This window comes from Salmo trutta, chromosome 2 (genome assembly GCF_901001165.1).
Source record: "Salmo trutta chromosome 2, fSalTru1.1, whole genome shotgun sequence".
NCBI classification, from domain to species: Eukaryota; Metazoa; Chordata; class Actinopteri; order Salmoniformes; family Salmonidae; genus Salmo; species Salmo trutta.
Window position 1 is genome coordinate 70,509,362 of NC_042958.1, and position 12,959 is coordinate 70,522,320.

The 12,959-nt window shown below is 38.9% G+C and overlaps 1 protein-coding gene across 6 annotated transcripts in view; it reads left to right on the plus strand.

Moving 5' to 3' along the window:
• Positions 1–12,959, plus strand: part of cmn (calymmin) — a 100,002-nt gene that overhangs the window by 30,057 nt on the left and 56,986 nt on the right. For all 6 annotated transcript variants that reach the window (XM_029713350.1, XM_029713340.1, XM_029713358.1 and 3 more), the window contains 17 exons: positions 1,581–1,631; positions 1,759–1,812; positions 1,908–1,958; positions 2,083–2,133; positions 2,234–2,284; positions 2,448–2,501; positions 2,619–2,672; positions 3,323–3,373; positions 3,481–3,549; positions 3,643–3,696; positions 3,806–3,907; positions 4,000–4,038; positions 7,366–7,419; positions 9,548–9,598; positions 9,695–9,745; positions 10,197–10,238; positions 10,364–10,405. In XM_029713350.1, coding sequence (XP_029569210.1) covers positions 1,581–1,631; positions 1,759–1,812; positions 1,908–1,958; positions 2,083–2,133; positions 2,234–2,284; positions 2,448–2,501; positions 2,619–2,672; positions 3,323–3,373; positions 3,481–3,549; positions 3,643–3,696; positions 3,806–3,907; positions 4,000–4,038; positions 7,366–7,419; positions 9,548–9,598; positions 9,695–9,745; positions 10,197–10,238; positions 10,364–10,405 — 921 coding nt within the window. The remainder of the gene's footprint in view (positions 1–1,580; positions 1,632–1,758; positions 1,813–1,907; positions 1,959–2,082; positions 2,134–2,233; positions 2,285–2,447; positions 2,502–2,618; positions 2,673–3,322; positions 3,374–3,480; positions 3,550–3,642; positions 3,697–3,805; positions 3,908–3,999; positions 4,039–7,365; positions 7,420–9,547; positions 9,599–9,694; positions 9,746–10,196; positions 10,239–10,363; positions 10,406–12,959) is intronic.

A 12,959-nucleotide genomic window follows, 5' to 3' on the forward strand; every position in this document is an offset into this window, starting at 1 on the left:
AATTTGGAAATAAAATCCAGAAAATCACATTGTAGGATTTTTTATGAATTTATTTGCAAATGATGGTGGAAAATAAGTATTTGGTCACCTACAAACAAGCAAGATTTCTGGCTCTCACAGACCTGTAACTTCTTCTTTAAGAGGCTCCTCTGTCCTCCACTCGTTACCTGTATTAATGGCACCGGTTTGAACTTGTTATCAGTATAAAAGACACCTGTCCACAACCTCAAACAGTCACACTACAAACTCCACTATGGCCAAGACCAAAGAGCTGTCAAAGGACACCAGAAACAAAATTGTAGACCTGCACCAGGCTGGGAAGACTGAATCTGCAATAGGTAAGCAGCCTGGTTTGAAGAAGTCCCTCGATCTGGGGCTCCACGCAAGATCTCACCCCGTGGGGTAAAAATGATCACAAGAACGGTGAGCAAAAATCCCAGAACCCCACGGGGGGACCTAGTGAATGACCTGCAGAGAGCTGGGACCAAAGTAACAAAGCCTACCATCAGTAACACACTACGCCGCCAGGGACTCAAATCCTGCAGTTCCAGACGTGTCCCCCTGCTTAAGCCAGTACATGTCCAGGCCCGTCTGAAGTTTGCTAGAGAACATTTGGATGATCCAGAAGAGGATTGGGAGAATGTCATATGTTCAGATGAAACCAAAATATAACTTTTTGGTAAAAACTCAACTCGTCGTGTTTGGAGGACAAAGAATGCTGAGTTGCATCCAAAGAACACCATACCTACTGTGAAGCATGGGGGTGGAAACATCATGCTTTGAGGCTGTTTTTCTGCAAAGGGACCAGGACGACTGATCCGTGTAAAGGAAAGAATGAATGGGGCCATGTATCGTAAGATTTTGAGTGAAAACCTCCTTCCATCAGCAAGGGCATTGAAGATGAAACGTGGCTGGGTCTTTCAGCATGACAATGATCCCAAACACACCGCCCGGGCAACGAAGGAGTGGCTTTGTAAGAAGCATTTCAAGGTCCTGGAGTGGCCTAGCCAGTCTGCAGATCTCAACCCCATAGAAAATCTTTGCAGGGAGTTGAAAGTCTGTGTTGCCCAGCGACAGCCCCAAAACATCACTGCTCTAGAGGAGATCTGCATGGAGGAATGGGCCAAAATACCAGCAACAGTGTGTGAAAACCTTGTGAAGACTTACAGAAAACATTTGACCTGTGTCATTGCCAACAAAGGGTATATAACAAAGTATTGAGATAAACTTTTGTTATTGACCAAATACTTATTTTCTACCATAATTTGCAAATAAATTCATTAAAAATCCTACAATGTGATTTTCTGGATTTTTTTTCTTCTCATTTTGTCTGTCATAGTTGAAGTGTACCTATGATGAAAATTACAGGCCTCTCTCATCTTTTTAAGTGGGAGAACTTGCACAATTGGTGGCTGACTAAATACTTTTTTCCCCCACTGTATGTACAGCAGGGTTGGTGGGGTGTGACACGTTGCTCCATGAGAGTTGAGTTTATTCAATAGCTAAATTACATATGGAGGGTTTACACCTGTGGAGTGCAGCGATTTAATCTACATGCAATGTTTGTATGATTTATATAGGTTACGGTGCTCCTGCAGCTGTGTCCAATGGAAATGGTGCTAAACTCAATGGTTAATCTCCCTTTTTTCTTTCATGCCAATTATTTGTGTTAAAGCAAGTAGTCTGCATTAGTACTTTTTCAGGGATTCAGTAAGTGATACAACTTTGACCATTGGTTTTAATCTGTTTTATCGCTAGGTTATTATGGTGCTCCTGCAGCTGTGTCCAATGGAAATGGTGCTAAACCCAATGGTAAATTACCCACTTATCTGTACTATGTCATATCGGATTTATTTGTTTATCTGGTACAATCATGCTTTTCTGTAACACTGACGTCCCTGTTGCAGGCTATAGTGCTCCAGCTGCTGTACCCAATGGAAATGGTCAAAAATCAAAAGGTAAATCATTTTTTTTCTTTGAGTATCAATTTAGTGTTTTAGTAATTATATTGGTATTCAGAGGTTCAGTAAGTGGCACAAGTACCATTTGGTTTATTTGAATTAACATCTGTCTTATCTCTAGGTTATGGTGCTCCTGCAGCTGTGCCTAATGGAAATGGTGCTAAGGCCAATGGTAAACCTCCTTGGCTTTGTTTCTGTCCATATATAGATCATTCATGGTGAATTTGCAGTATATGATAATTGTTTTGTTGTGACAACTGTTTTATTTCTAGGTTATGGTGCCGGTGTGCCTAATGGCAATGGACAAGGAGTTAAACCCAATGGTATCGTAAACTCTTATATTGGTGCCACAATCATAGCTCATAATGATGCCTTTGCCAAGTAAATTTTCATTGAGACTGTTCACAATGACAAATGATTACTTGTTCCCAAACCGTCTGTGAACGATTGTTTCAGGTTCTGTTACGTTTAATAATTTATTTATAGGTTACGGTGCTGCTCCAGCTGCTGTGCCCAACGGACAAGGAGCTAAGCGCAATGGTACGCCTAAATTAATTTTGTAAAGTGTGCTTAAATATGAATAGAATTTTATAATATTGTTTAAATATCAATTTATAAAAAATAAGCTATTTGGTGTCATTTACCTGAAACCTCTAGGTCAAGGAGCTGCGGCTGGTGCACCCAATGGACGTGGTGCGCCAAATCCAAATGGTGTGTGTGTTGTACTTATGTGTTGTACTTCAGAGTCTGTACAACTAAAATTGGCATATAGATGGGTTGGTTGTTTAGCAACAAAACCGAAACTTGCAGAAAAACAGACTGGGTTGGCTTAGATTGTTGACAACAGGTCAACTATATTTTGTCCCCAATGTTTATGGAAAGCATAAATACATTTGCACAATGTCTCTCAAATACATTGTTAGTTGTTGGTTAGCTAGCGAATTTAAGTAATATTAGCATTGACATGAAATGAGTCGAAACACCTCAAAACAAGACATCGTATCAAGAACAACGTTAAACTATATGAAACGAGCCACTTACGATTCCCCTACATGGCAGTTTCTTGTCAATGTTGCTAACTATCTGGCCATCGGAATCACAGCAACACACGGCCTTTTGCCCCATCGAAGCGAGTGCATCGTTTTCGTGACGTTGTCAACCCGCCTATACATTGCCAATATTCATTCAGCATGACTAAATGAATACGTTTACACTAGCACTGGATGCTAGTTTTGTTACATGATTAAGTAGCTTTCCTCATCTTTTCCAAGATAACTTCTGCATTTCTGTGTGTGTTTAATGGTGGAGGAGTTTGAGTTGGGTCACATCATGTTGTTTTGTGTATTGTATGTGTTTCACAGCTGGCATGAAAGGACCCATGAAAGGATACGGCCGACCACCTTTTGGTGCAGGTAAAGTACTGTGTTCTCTAACCACCCACCATTTCTTTATAGCATAATAATCTATCATTTATCACAATGACCGCATATTTGCTCCTTTGTTCTTGTTTTGGTATCAGGTGCTTCTCTTGGAATGGGGACTCGAAATGGTCAGGGGGTACCTCAACTAGCTGCAAACAGGAGGGGGGGTAAGTGAGAAACAGAAAATTGTGTATGGGTATATGAATTCACTTTTTATAGATGCTTGTTTTAACTATTAATGTTGTAATTTGTGTTTCTAGTGTATGGCAGTAATGGGTATGGTGGTAATGGATATGGCGCACAGCCAATGAATGGTGAGTCAATGCAAAACTCTATCTGAGCAATTTACATTTTTTTCCTAATCATTTTGAATATTATAGTATATCCTTGTATACTTTTGACCCTTGTCCATTGTCTAACCAGGCTACAGGCCAAATGGTGCCTATGCCAGGGCTGGTCTTGGCCTGGGTGGTGGCCTCTCGGCTGGATACTCTAATGGAGGAGGCCAAAAAAGACCCACGCAGGGTAAGCTTAGCATTGTGTTTGAAGAAGTCTTCCTCAGCTGTTGATATGAAAAGTGTTTCGTTTATTTACACCATTTGTGATTCTCTCTGTAGGTTATGGTGGTCCCAATGGACAAGGTGTTAAACCCAATGGTAAATCTCCCTTTTTCTTTATATGCACATGTTGTGTTTTACCAAGTTTGAATGTTTTAAGATATTCAGTAAGGCTATACACATAATTGTGTACTGTTTGAAGGATGCCGCACTTCACATTTCTCACTTCGCCGTAGTGTGGAAGTTTGGGTTTGGATCAATCGCAGTAAATCGAATCATGGGAATCAAAATAATAATTTGTCAATCATGGTAAAAGGAAAAAAGATTAGCTGTAGCCTTTCATTTGAATTATGTCTCTGTGACACATGTATTGTACATACTTAAACTTGATTTGGGCATTACATTTATGGGACATTGCAACAAAATAGATGCTAGTCAGCCTGCAAATGAAACCCTTCTAAGGTAAGTTAAATACATTACATGACCAAAAGTATGTGGACACCTGCTCGTCGAACATCTTATTCCAAAATCATGGACATTAATATGGCGTTGGTCCCCCCTTTGCTGCTATAACAGCCTCCACTCTTCTGGGAAGGATTTCCACTAGATGTTGGAACATAGCTGCGGGGACTTGCTTCCATTCAGCCAAAAGAGCATTAGTGAGGTCAGGCACTGAAGTTGGGCGATTACGTCTGGCTCGTAGTCGGTGTTCCAATTCATCCCAAAGGTGTTTGATGGGGTTGAGTTCAGGGCTCTGTGCAGGCCAGTCATGTTCTTCCTTATCGATCTCAACAAACCATTTCTGTATGGACCTCGCTTTGTGCACGGCGGCATTGTCTTGCTGAAACAGGAAAGGGTCTTTCCCAAACTGTTGCCACAAAAGTTGGAAGCACAGAATAGTCTAGAATGCCATTGTATGCTGTAGCGTTAATATTTCCCTTCACTGGAACTAAGGGGACTAGCCAGAACCATGAAAAACAGCCCGAACCATTGTTCCTCCTCCACCAAACTTTATAGTTGGCACTAGGTAGCATTCTCCTGGAATCCGCCAAACCCAGATTTGTCCGTTGGATCGCATTTCGACTGCTCCAAAGTCCAATGGCGGCGAGCTTTACACCACTCCAGCCGACCCTTGGCATTGCACATGGTGATCTTAGGCTTGTTTGCGGCTGCTTGGCCATGGAAACCCATTTCATGAAGCTCCCGACTGGTTGAGAGAATGCCAAGAGTGTGCAAAGCTGCAAAGGGTGGCTACTTTGAGGAATCTGAAATATATAAAATATATTTTGATTTGTTTAACACTTTTTTGGTTATTACATTATTTCATAGTTTTGGTGTCTTCACTATTATTCTACAATGTAGGAAATAGTAACAAAAATAAAAAAAAAACTTGAATGAGTAGGTGTGTCCAAACTTTTGACTGTTACTATATATATATATATATATATATATATATAGTGCATTTGGAAAGTATTCAGACCGCTTTACTTTTTCCACATTTTGTTACGTTACAGCCTTATTCAAAAATGGTTTAAATACTTTTTTCCCCCTCATCAATCTACACACAATACCCCATATAGACAAAGCATAAACATGTTTTTAGACTTTTTTTTGTAAAATGTGTGTAAAAAACATAACACATTTACGTAAGTATTCAGACCCTTTACTCAGTACTTTGTTGAAGCACCTTTGGCGGCGATTACTGCCTCGACTCTTCTTGGGTATGATGGTATAAGCATGGCACACCTGTATTTGGGAAGTTTCTCCCATTCGTCTCTGCAGATCCTCTCAAGCTCTGTCAGGTAGGATCGGGAGCGTCCCTGCACAGCTATTTTCAGGTCTCTCCAGAGATGTTTGATCGGGTTCAAGTCTGGGCTCTGGCTTGGCCACTCAAGGACATTCGCAGAAGCCACTCCTGCGTTGTCTTGGCTGTGTGCTTAGGGTCGTTTTCCTGTTCGAAGGTGAACCTTCACTCCAGTCTGAGGTGCTGAGCACTCTGGAGCAGGTTTTCATCAATGATCTCTGTACTTTGCTACGTTCATCTTTCCCTCGATCCTGACTAGCCTCCACCATGCTGCCACCACCATGCTTCACCATAGGGATGGTGCCACATGAAAAGTCACTGAGCTCTTCAGTAAGGCCATTCTATTGCCAATGTTTGTCTATGGAGATTGCATGGCTGTGCTTGATTTTATACATCTGTTATCATCGGGTGTGGCTGAAGTAGCCGAATCCAGTAATTTAAATGGGTGTCCACATACTTTTAGATATATGGGATGTATAGACATTATGGACAGAATGTGGATAGAATATGTACTATATATGAAGAATACATGGTTAGAATAGTAAATGTGCAGCAATATTTTAATAGGATGGCCTTGACTAAAATACAGTATATACATACAGTTCCAGTCAAGTTTGGACACACCTGCTCATTCCAGGGTTTTTTTTAATTTTTACTATTTTCTACATTTTAGAATAATAGTGGAGACATCAAAACTATGCATCATACAGGGATAATTTCTGTATTTTGAAAGTTACATCCCGCAATTCAATTGTGACATGAGGCAGAGAGAGAACTTTGCCTTTTTAAAGCTTAAATTACAGTGCATTTATGTAAAAAAAATGTTTTATAATAATTATATATATATATATATATATATATATATATATATATATATATATATATATATATATATATATATATATATATATATATTGGTGAATACAAGAAGCGTTGAGTTAAAAAAGTTATAATTGGTGGAGTACTATGGATGCCAATATCCCTGTGAGCCTCCCAGACCCATGTTGCCCCAGGTTAAGAACACAAATTGTAGATTAATAATATTACATTGTATTATACCCTCTAAATGTATTCCAAGAACCCCTGTGCCAAAATGTGTTTAATCTGTTCTTAGTAATATTCATTAAAAACATTACATGTAAAAAATATACACTGAGTGTACAAAACATTACGGACACCTGCTCTTTCCATGACATAGACTGACCAGGTGAAAGCTATGATCCCTTATTGATGTCACTTGTTAAATCCACTTCAATCAGTGTAGATGAAGGGGAGGAGACAGGTTTAAAGATTTTTAAGCCTTGAGACATGGATTATATGTGTATGCCATTCAGAGGGTGAATGGGCAAGACCAAAGATTTAAGTGCTTTTGAACGGGGTGTGGTAGTAGGTGCCAGGCGTCAAGAACTGCAACGCTGCTGGGTTTTCACGCTCAACAGTTTCCCGTGTGTATAAAAAATGGTCCACCACCCAAAGGACATCCAGCCAACTTGACACAACTGTGGGACGCATTGGAGTCAACATGGGCCAGCATCTCTGTGGGCTGTTCTGAGGGCACTTTGAGAACCCCTGGCCTAAGTGGTACAACCATGTGCGTTGGTTTGAATCTGTCTGATCTCTAGGTTATGGTGCTCCTGCAGCTGTGCCAAATGGAAATGGTGCTAAAAAAAACAAAGGTAAATCTCCCTTTTTTTCTTTATAAGCTAATTTTGTGTTTTACCAAGTATTTTAGGATTATCTTATGCTTGGAGGTTCAGTAAGGGAAACATGGTGCTGCTGTGTACAATGGAAATGGTGCTAAGCCAATGGTAAACCACCTTGGCTCTGTTTCAGTTCATTCTAGATAATTCATGTTGAATTAGCAGTATATTATAATTAGGTGTGCTTGCTGAAAGCAAGAACAACAGCTGAAATCTGACATTTATTAGTCGCCTTCCGCTGCCACCTATAGAACCAAAACCATCAAAGCTACTAATACCAAAACAACTACAAAATGTACAAGCTGATTGTCTTCAGGTTGCTAGAAATAAACTTCTTGATACTTATGATACTTTTCACACTACAACCATATTTGCATAAATCCCAATGCATTTCAATGGCCATAGACTTGAATGGTAAAAAAGAAAATACAAAAATGGAGACATCTCTGATTGAACTGTTTAAGCTATCAACATCAAACCAATGTTGAAATGTGCAGACTGACTAAACATAGATTGCTTATATACAGCTTTTTGTTACTATTTATAATTTGAACTATAACAATTTTACATTTGCATAAAAGGTCTAAAGGCTTTAATGGGAAGTATTTGGATTCGCCACTGCTCAACCGTTTATTCTACAAACACCACACTAACATTGAAATGTGTAGACTAACTCAACTAACATTGGTTTTAAAAAGCTTTTTGAATATATTTATACTTTTTGCACTAACATTCTACATTTACATAAAAGCTCCGTAAGCTATGATTGGTACATTTTGCTTTTCCTCACTGCTCTTGAACCGTTAAAGTAACAAAACACCAAACGTTGACGTGTACAGATTGACTGAACTTAGATTGCTTGTAAAATATATTGTTGATACTATTTGTACTTTTAACCCTAACCATTATATATTTTCAATAAATGCTCCGTAGACTTCAATGGTCAAATTGGATCCGACACCTTTCTTGAACCATTTATGCTACAAACACCAAACCAAAGCTGACGTGCTGACTGACTCAACTGCTTGTCAAAAGATTGTTGATACTATTTGTACTTTTTGTACTAGAACTATTTTAAAATTGCACCATTTTAAATTTGCGTCCATAGTCTACAGAAAAGCACATTTTGAATTCGCCACTGCTCTTGATCCATTTAAGCTACAAACACCGAACCGACGTTGAAATATGCAGACTGACCCAACTTAGATTGCTTTAACACATCTTTTTGCTTCCATTCATAATTTTATCATCTATAAAGCTTGTTGTATTCCCACTTCAATGGCAGAATGCAGGCTTCGACATTCTAAACTGAGATCACTGCTACAGAACTTTCAAAATGTTGAAAAACACATTTCAAGGCTTATGATGCTATAGGGTGCGTTTGTAAATTCACTCTGGCTATCTATTCCGATTTCAGAGCGCTCTCACCTGAGTGTGCCAGAGTGCAGAATGACTGATTAATTTACGAATGCTCAACACCCGCTGAATATGGCCGGTGTCAGTAAATGGTGGCAAAAAATTGTCATTAAATTGTTGCCAGCAGCACAGTTAGTCACCAACGCGCTGGATAACATGAAAACAGCCCAACCAGCTCTGCTAGGGCAAGTAAAATGGTCAGAGTGAAGTGTTCTCTAATTTGTGTCTGGAAGTAGCTTGCAAGCTAGCCAACGTTAGCCAGTTAGCTTGGCTGCTTGACTGCCGTTGTGAGGTCACAACGCTCGAATCAATCCTACTCCTCGGCCAGAGTGTCCAGTGTGCGCTCTAAACGCTCTGAATTTACAAACGGACAATCTGACAACGCTCTGAATTTATGAATGCCCAGAGCGCACTCTGAGCACACTCTGGCACTCCAGAGTGAATTTACGAACACACCCATAGTACTCCCTCTAGCCTACTATACTAACTCACTATAGTGACTCCACACTACAGCTCACCACACAACTAACCCATAGGCCTATAACAGCCCTATTACTACCATTGCTACTACTAACATTACTACTGCAGTCACTACCACTACTACTATTTCACAACAATGCAAGCACACACATTTTCTTTAGGAAATGTCATTTTCTAGTTGTTTTTGTGACAACTGTGTTATTTATAGGATATGGTGCTGGAGCTGATGTGCCAAATGGACAAGGTGCCAAACCCAATGGTAAGTCAGTGTTTTAGCATATATCAGTATTATGTTTTCAGAGGTTACGTGACACAACTACCATTTGGTTTGAGTTAACATTTGTGTGGTTTCTAGGTTATAGTGCTGGAGCTGGTGTACCCAATGGACAAGGAGCTAAACCCAATGGTAATGTAAACCCCTACACTTGTGCTACAATCACAGCTATTAAAGATGCCATTGCCAAGTGAAATTTCTGTTGAGACTGTTCACCATGAGAACTGGTTTTTATAACTGCATGTAGTCCAGGGATTCTTGAAAGACGGGACAATCCCAATAAATAAAAAAAATATTAACAACATTGTAAATATACTCCATCAGACACCATAAAAGGCAATTACAAAAAAGTGTTTAAAGACCTTGATTGTTTCATGCTAATATTAGATTATTCCAATATTTAATACAAATATCCAAACCCAATAGTAAGTCCCCCCTAGAATTCTGTTTGCGGAGTTTCCTAAATCTTATGATTGTTGTTGTTGAACCATGTCATTCAAGGACCCAATTTTGTTTGAAATCTGTCACAATCATCTTTAAGTAAAAAGTTTTGAATTGATTCTTCCTGTGGGGATAACTTCAGGTTATGGTGGTGTACCCAATGGATATGGTCCCAGACCCAGTGGTAAGACTGCAATGTTACTCAGTTGTATTCATTCCTTTTTTGTTCTATAGTTATGGTCATTTGATATCAAACCAGTTGTAATGACCGTCTAAGAACATAAGCATTTGTCTGTTTCTGATGCCTAGGGTATGGATATCCCAATGGTGGGGCAAAGGCACCCAAACCAGGTAAATATCAACAACACGTCCCAACCCGTGTACGACCCGACTGATTTCAGATAGAAATGCGAGTTATAGACCTGTCATTCTCCTTTAATGCAAGTCTGATAAGTGGTAGATCTTTTTTATGAGTGATACTTCTATGCTTCCCTTTCTGTAAGTTCTGTTTTTTGTTTTTTTTACTTTGTTTTGTACATCTGCTTCATACTGCTGAAAATATGATATTTTTGGTTATTGTAAAGATATTTCAGAGTTTTAGATGGAACAATCTTGAGCCACCCATAAGAAAATATATGCACACATTACTGTAAGTCGCTTTGGATAATAGTGTCTGCTAAATGGCATATATTATAAAATTGTATTATATATTATGATATACACTTCCGTTCAAAAGTTTGGGGTTACTTAGAAATGCCCTTGTTTTTGAAAGACAAGAAAAAAAGTGTCCATTAAAATAACATCAAATTGATCAGAAATAGTGTAGACATTGTTAATGTTGTAAATGACTATTGTAGCTGGAAACGGCTGATTTTAAAAACTATTTTCTTTATGGAATATCTACATATGCGAACAGAGCCCCATTATCAGCAACCATCACTCCTGTGTTCCAATGGCACATTGTGTTAGCTAATCCAAGTTTGTCATTTTAAAAGGCTAATTGATCATTAGAAAACCCTTTTGCGATTATGTTAGCACAGCTGAAAACTGTTGTTCTGATTTAAAGAAGCAATAAAACTGTCCGCCTTCAGACTAGTTGAGTATCTGGAGCATCAGCATTTTTGGGTTCGATTACAGGCTCAAAATGACCAGAAACAAAGAACTTTCTTCTGAAACTCGTCAGTCTGTTCTTGTTCTGAGAAATGAAGGCTATTCCATGCGAGAAATTGCCAAGAAACTGAAGATCTTGTACAACGCTGTGTACTACTCCCTTCACAGAACAGCGCAAACTGGCTCTAACCAGAATAGAAAGAGTGGGAGTGCCCGGTGCACAACTGAGCAAGAGGAAAAGTACATTAGAGAGTCTAGTTTGACAAACAGACGGCTCACAAGTCCTCAACTGGCAGCTTCATTAAATAGTACCCGCAAAACACCAGTCTCAACATCAACAGTGAAGAGGCGACTCCGGGATGCTGGCCTTGAGCCATATCTCAGACTGGCTAATAAAAAGAAAAGATTAAGATGGGCAAAATAACACAGACATTGGACAGAGGAACTCTGCCTAGAAGGCCAGCATCCCGGAGTCGCCTCTAAACTGTTGACATATTAATGCTATATTTGATCTCAGCTGGTGTACCCAATAGATATGGAGCTAAACCTAATGGTAAATTCCTGCTAAAGTGTTTGAAAGTCCTGAAAAGTGTATCCAATATTTATTTTTTCTACACATAATACCCCATTTTTAAAAAAAAAATTTTTAAAAAAGGAAATACAGAAATATCTAATTTACCTAAGTATTCACACCCCTGAATCAATACTTTGTAGAAGCACCTTTAGCAGCGATTACGGCTGTGAGTCTTTCTGGTTAAGTCTCAGAGTTTTCCAAACCCAGATTGTGCAACAATTATTTAAAATAATATTCCAGCTCTGTGAAATTGGTTGTTTATCATTGCTAGACAACCATTTTCAGGTCTCGACATGTAGATTTATGTCAAAACTGTAACTTGGCCATTCGTGAACATTCACGGTCTTCTTGGTAAGCAACTCCAGTGTAGATTTGGCCTTGTGTTTTAGGTTATTGTCCTGCTGAAGGGTGAATTCATCTCCCAGTGTCTGGTGGAAAACAGACTGAACCAGGTTTTCCTCTAGGATTTTGCCTGTACTTAACTCCATTCTGCTTCTTTTTTATCCTGAAACTGCCCAGTCCTTAATGATTACAAGCATAGCCATAACGTGATGCAGCCACCACTATGCTTGAAAATATGGAGAGTGGTACTCCATAATGTGTTGTAATTGGATTTTCCCCAAACGTAACACTTTGTATTCAGGACAAAAAGTGAATTGCTTTGCCACATTTTTTGCAGTATTTCTTTAGTGCTTTGTTGCAAACAGGATGCATGTTTTAGAATATTTGTATCTGTACAGTCTTCCTTCTCTTCACTCTGTCAATTAGGTTAATATTGTGGAGTAACTACAATGTTGTTGATCCATCCTCAGTTTTCTCCTATCACAGCCATTAAACTCTGCAACCGTTTTAAAGTCACCATTGACCTCATCATTTTTTTAAAAAACAAAAAATTATCCATCTACCAATAGTTACCCTTTGTGAGGTATTGGAAAACATACCTCGTGTTTATGGTTGAATCTGTGTTTGAAACTCACTGCTCGACTGAGGAACCTTACAATTATCTGTATGTGTGGGGTACAGAGATGAGGTAGTCATTAAAAAATCATGTTAAACACTATTATTGCACACAGTCCATGTAAGTTGTTGGGTTGCACACTTTTCAGCTTTTAATTTGAATTAATTTGTAAAGAATTCAAAAAACCAAATTCCGCTTTAATTTTAGGGGGTATTGTGTATAGGCCAGTGACAAAAATCTAAATGTAATCTATTTAAAATTCA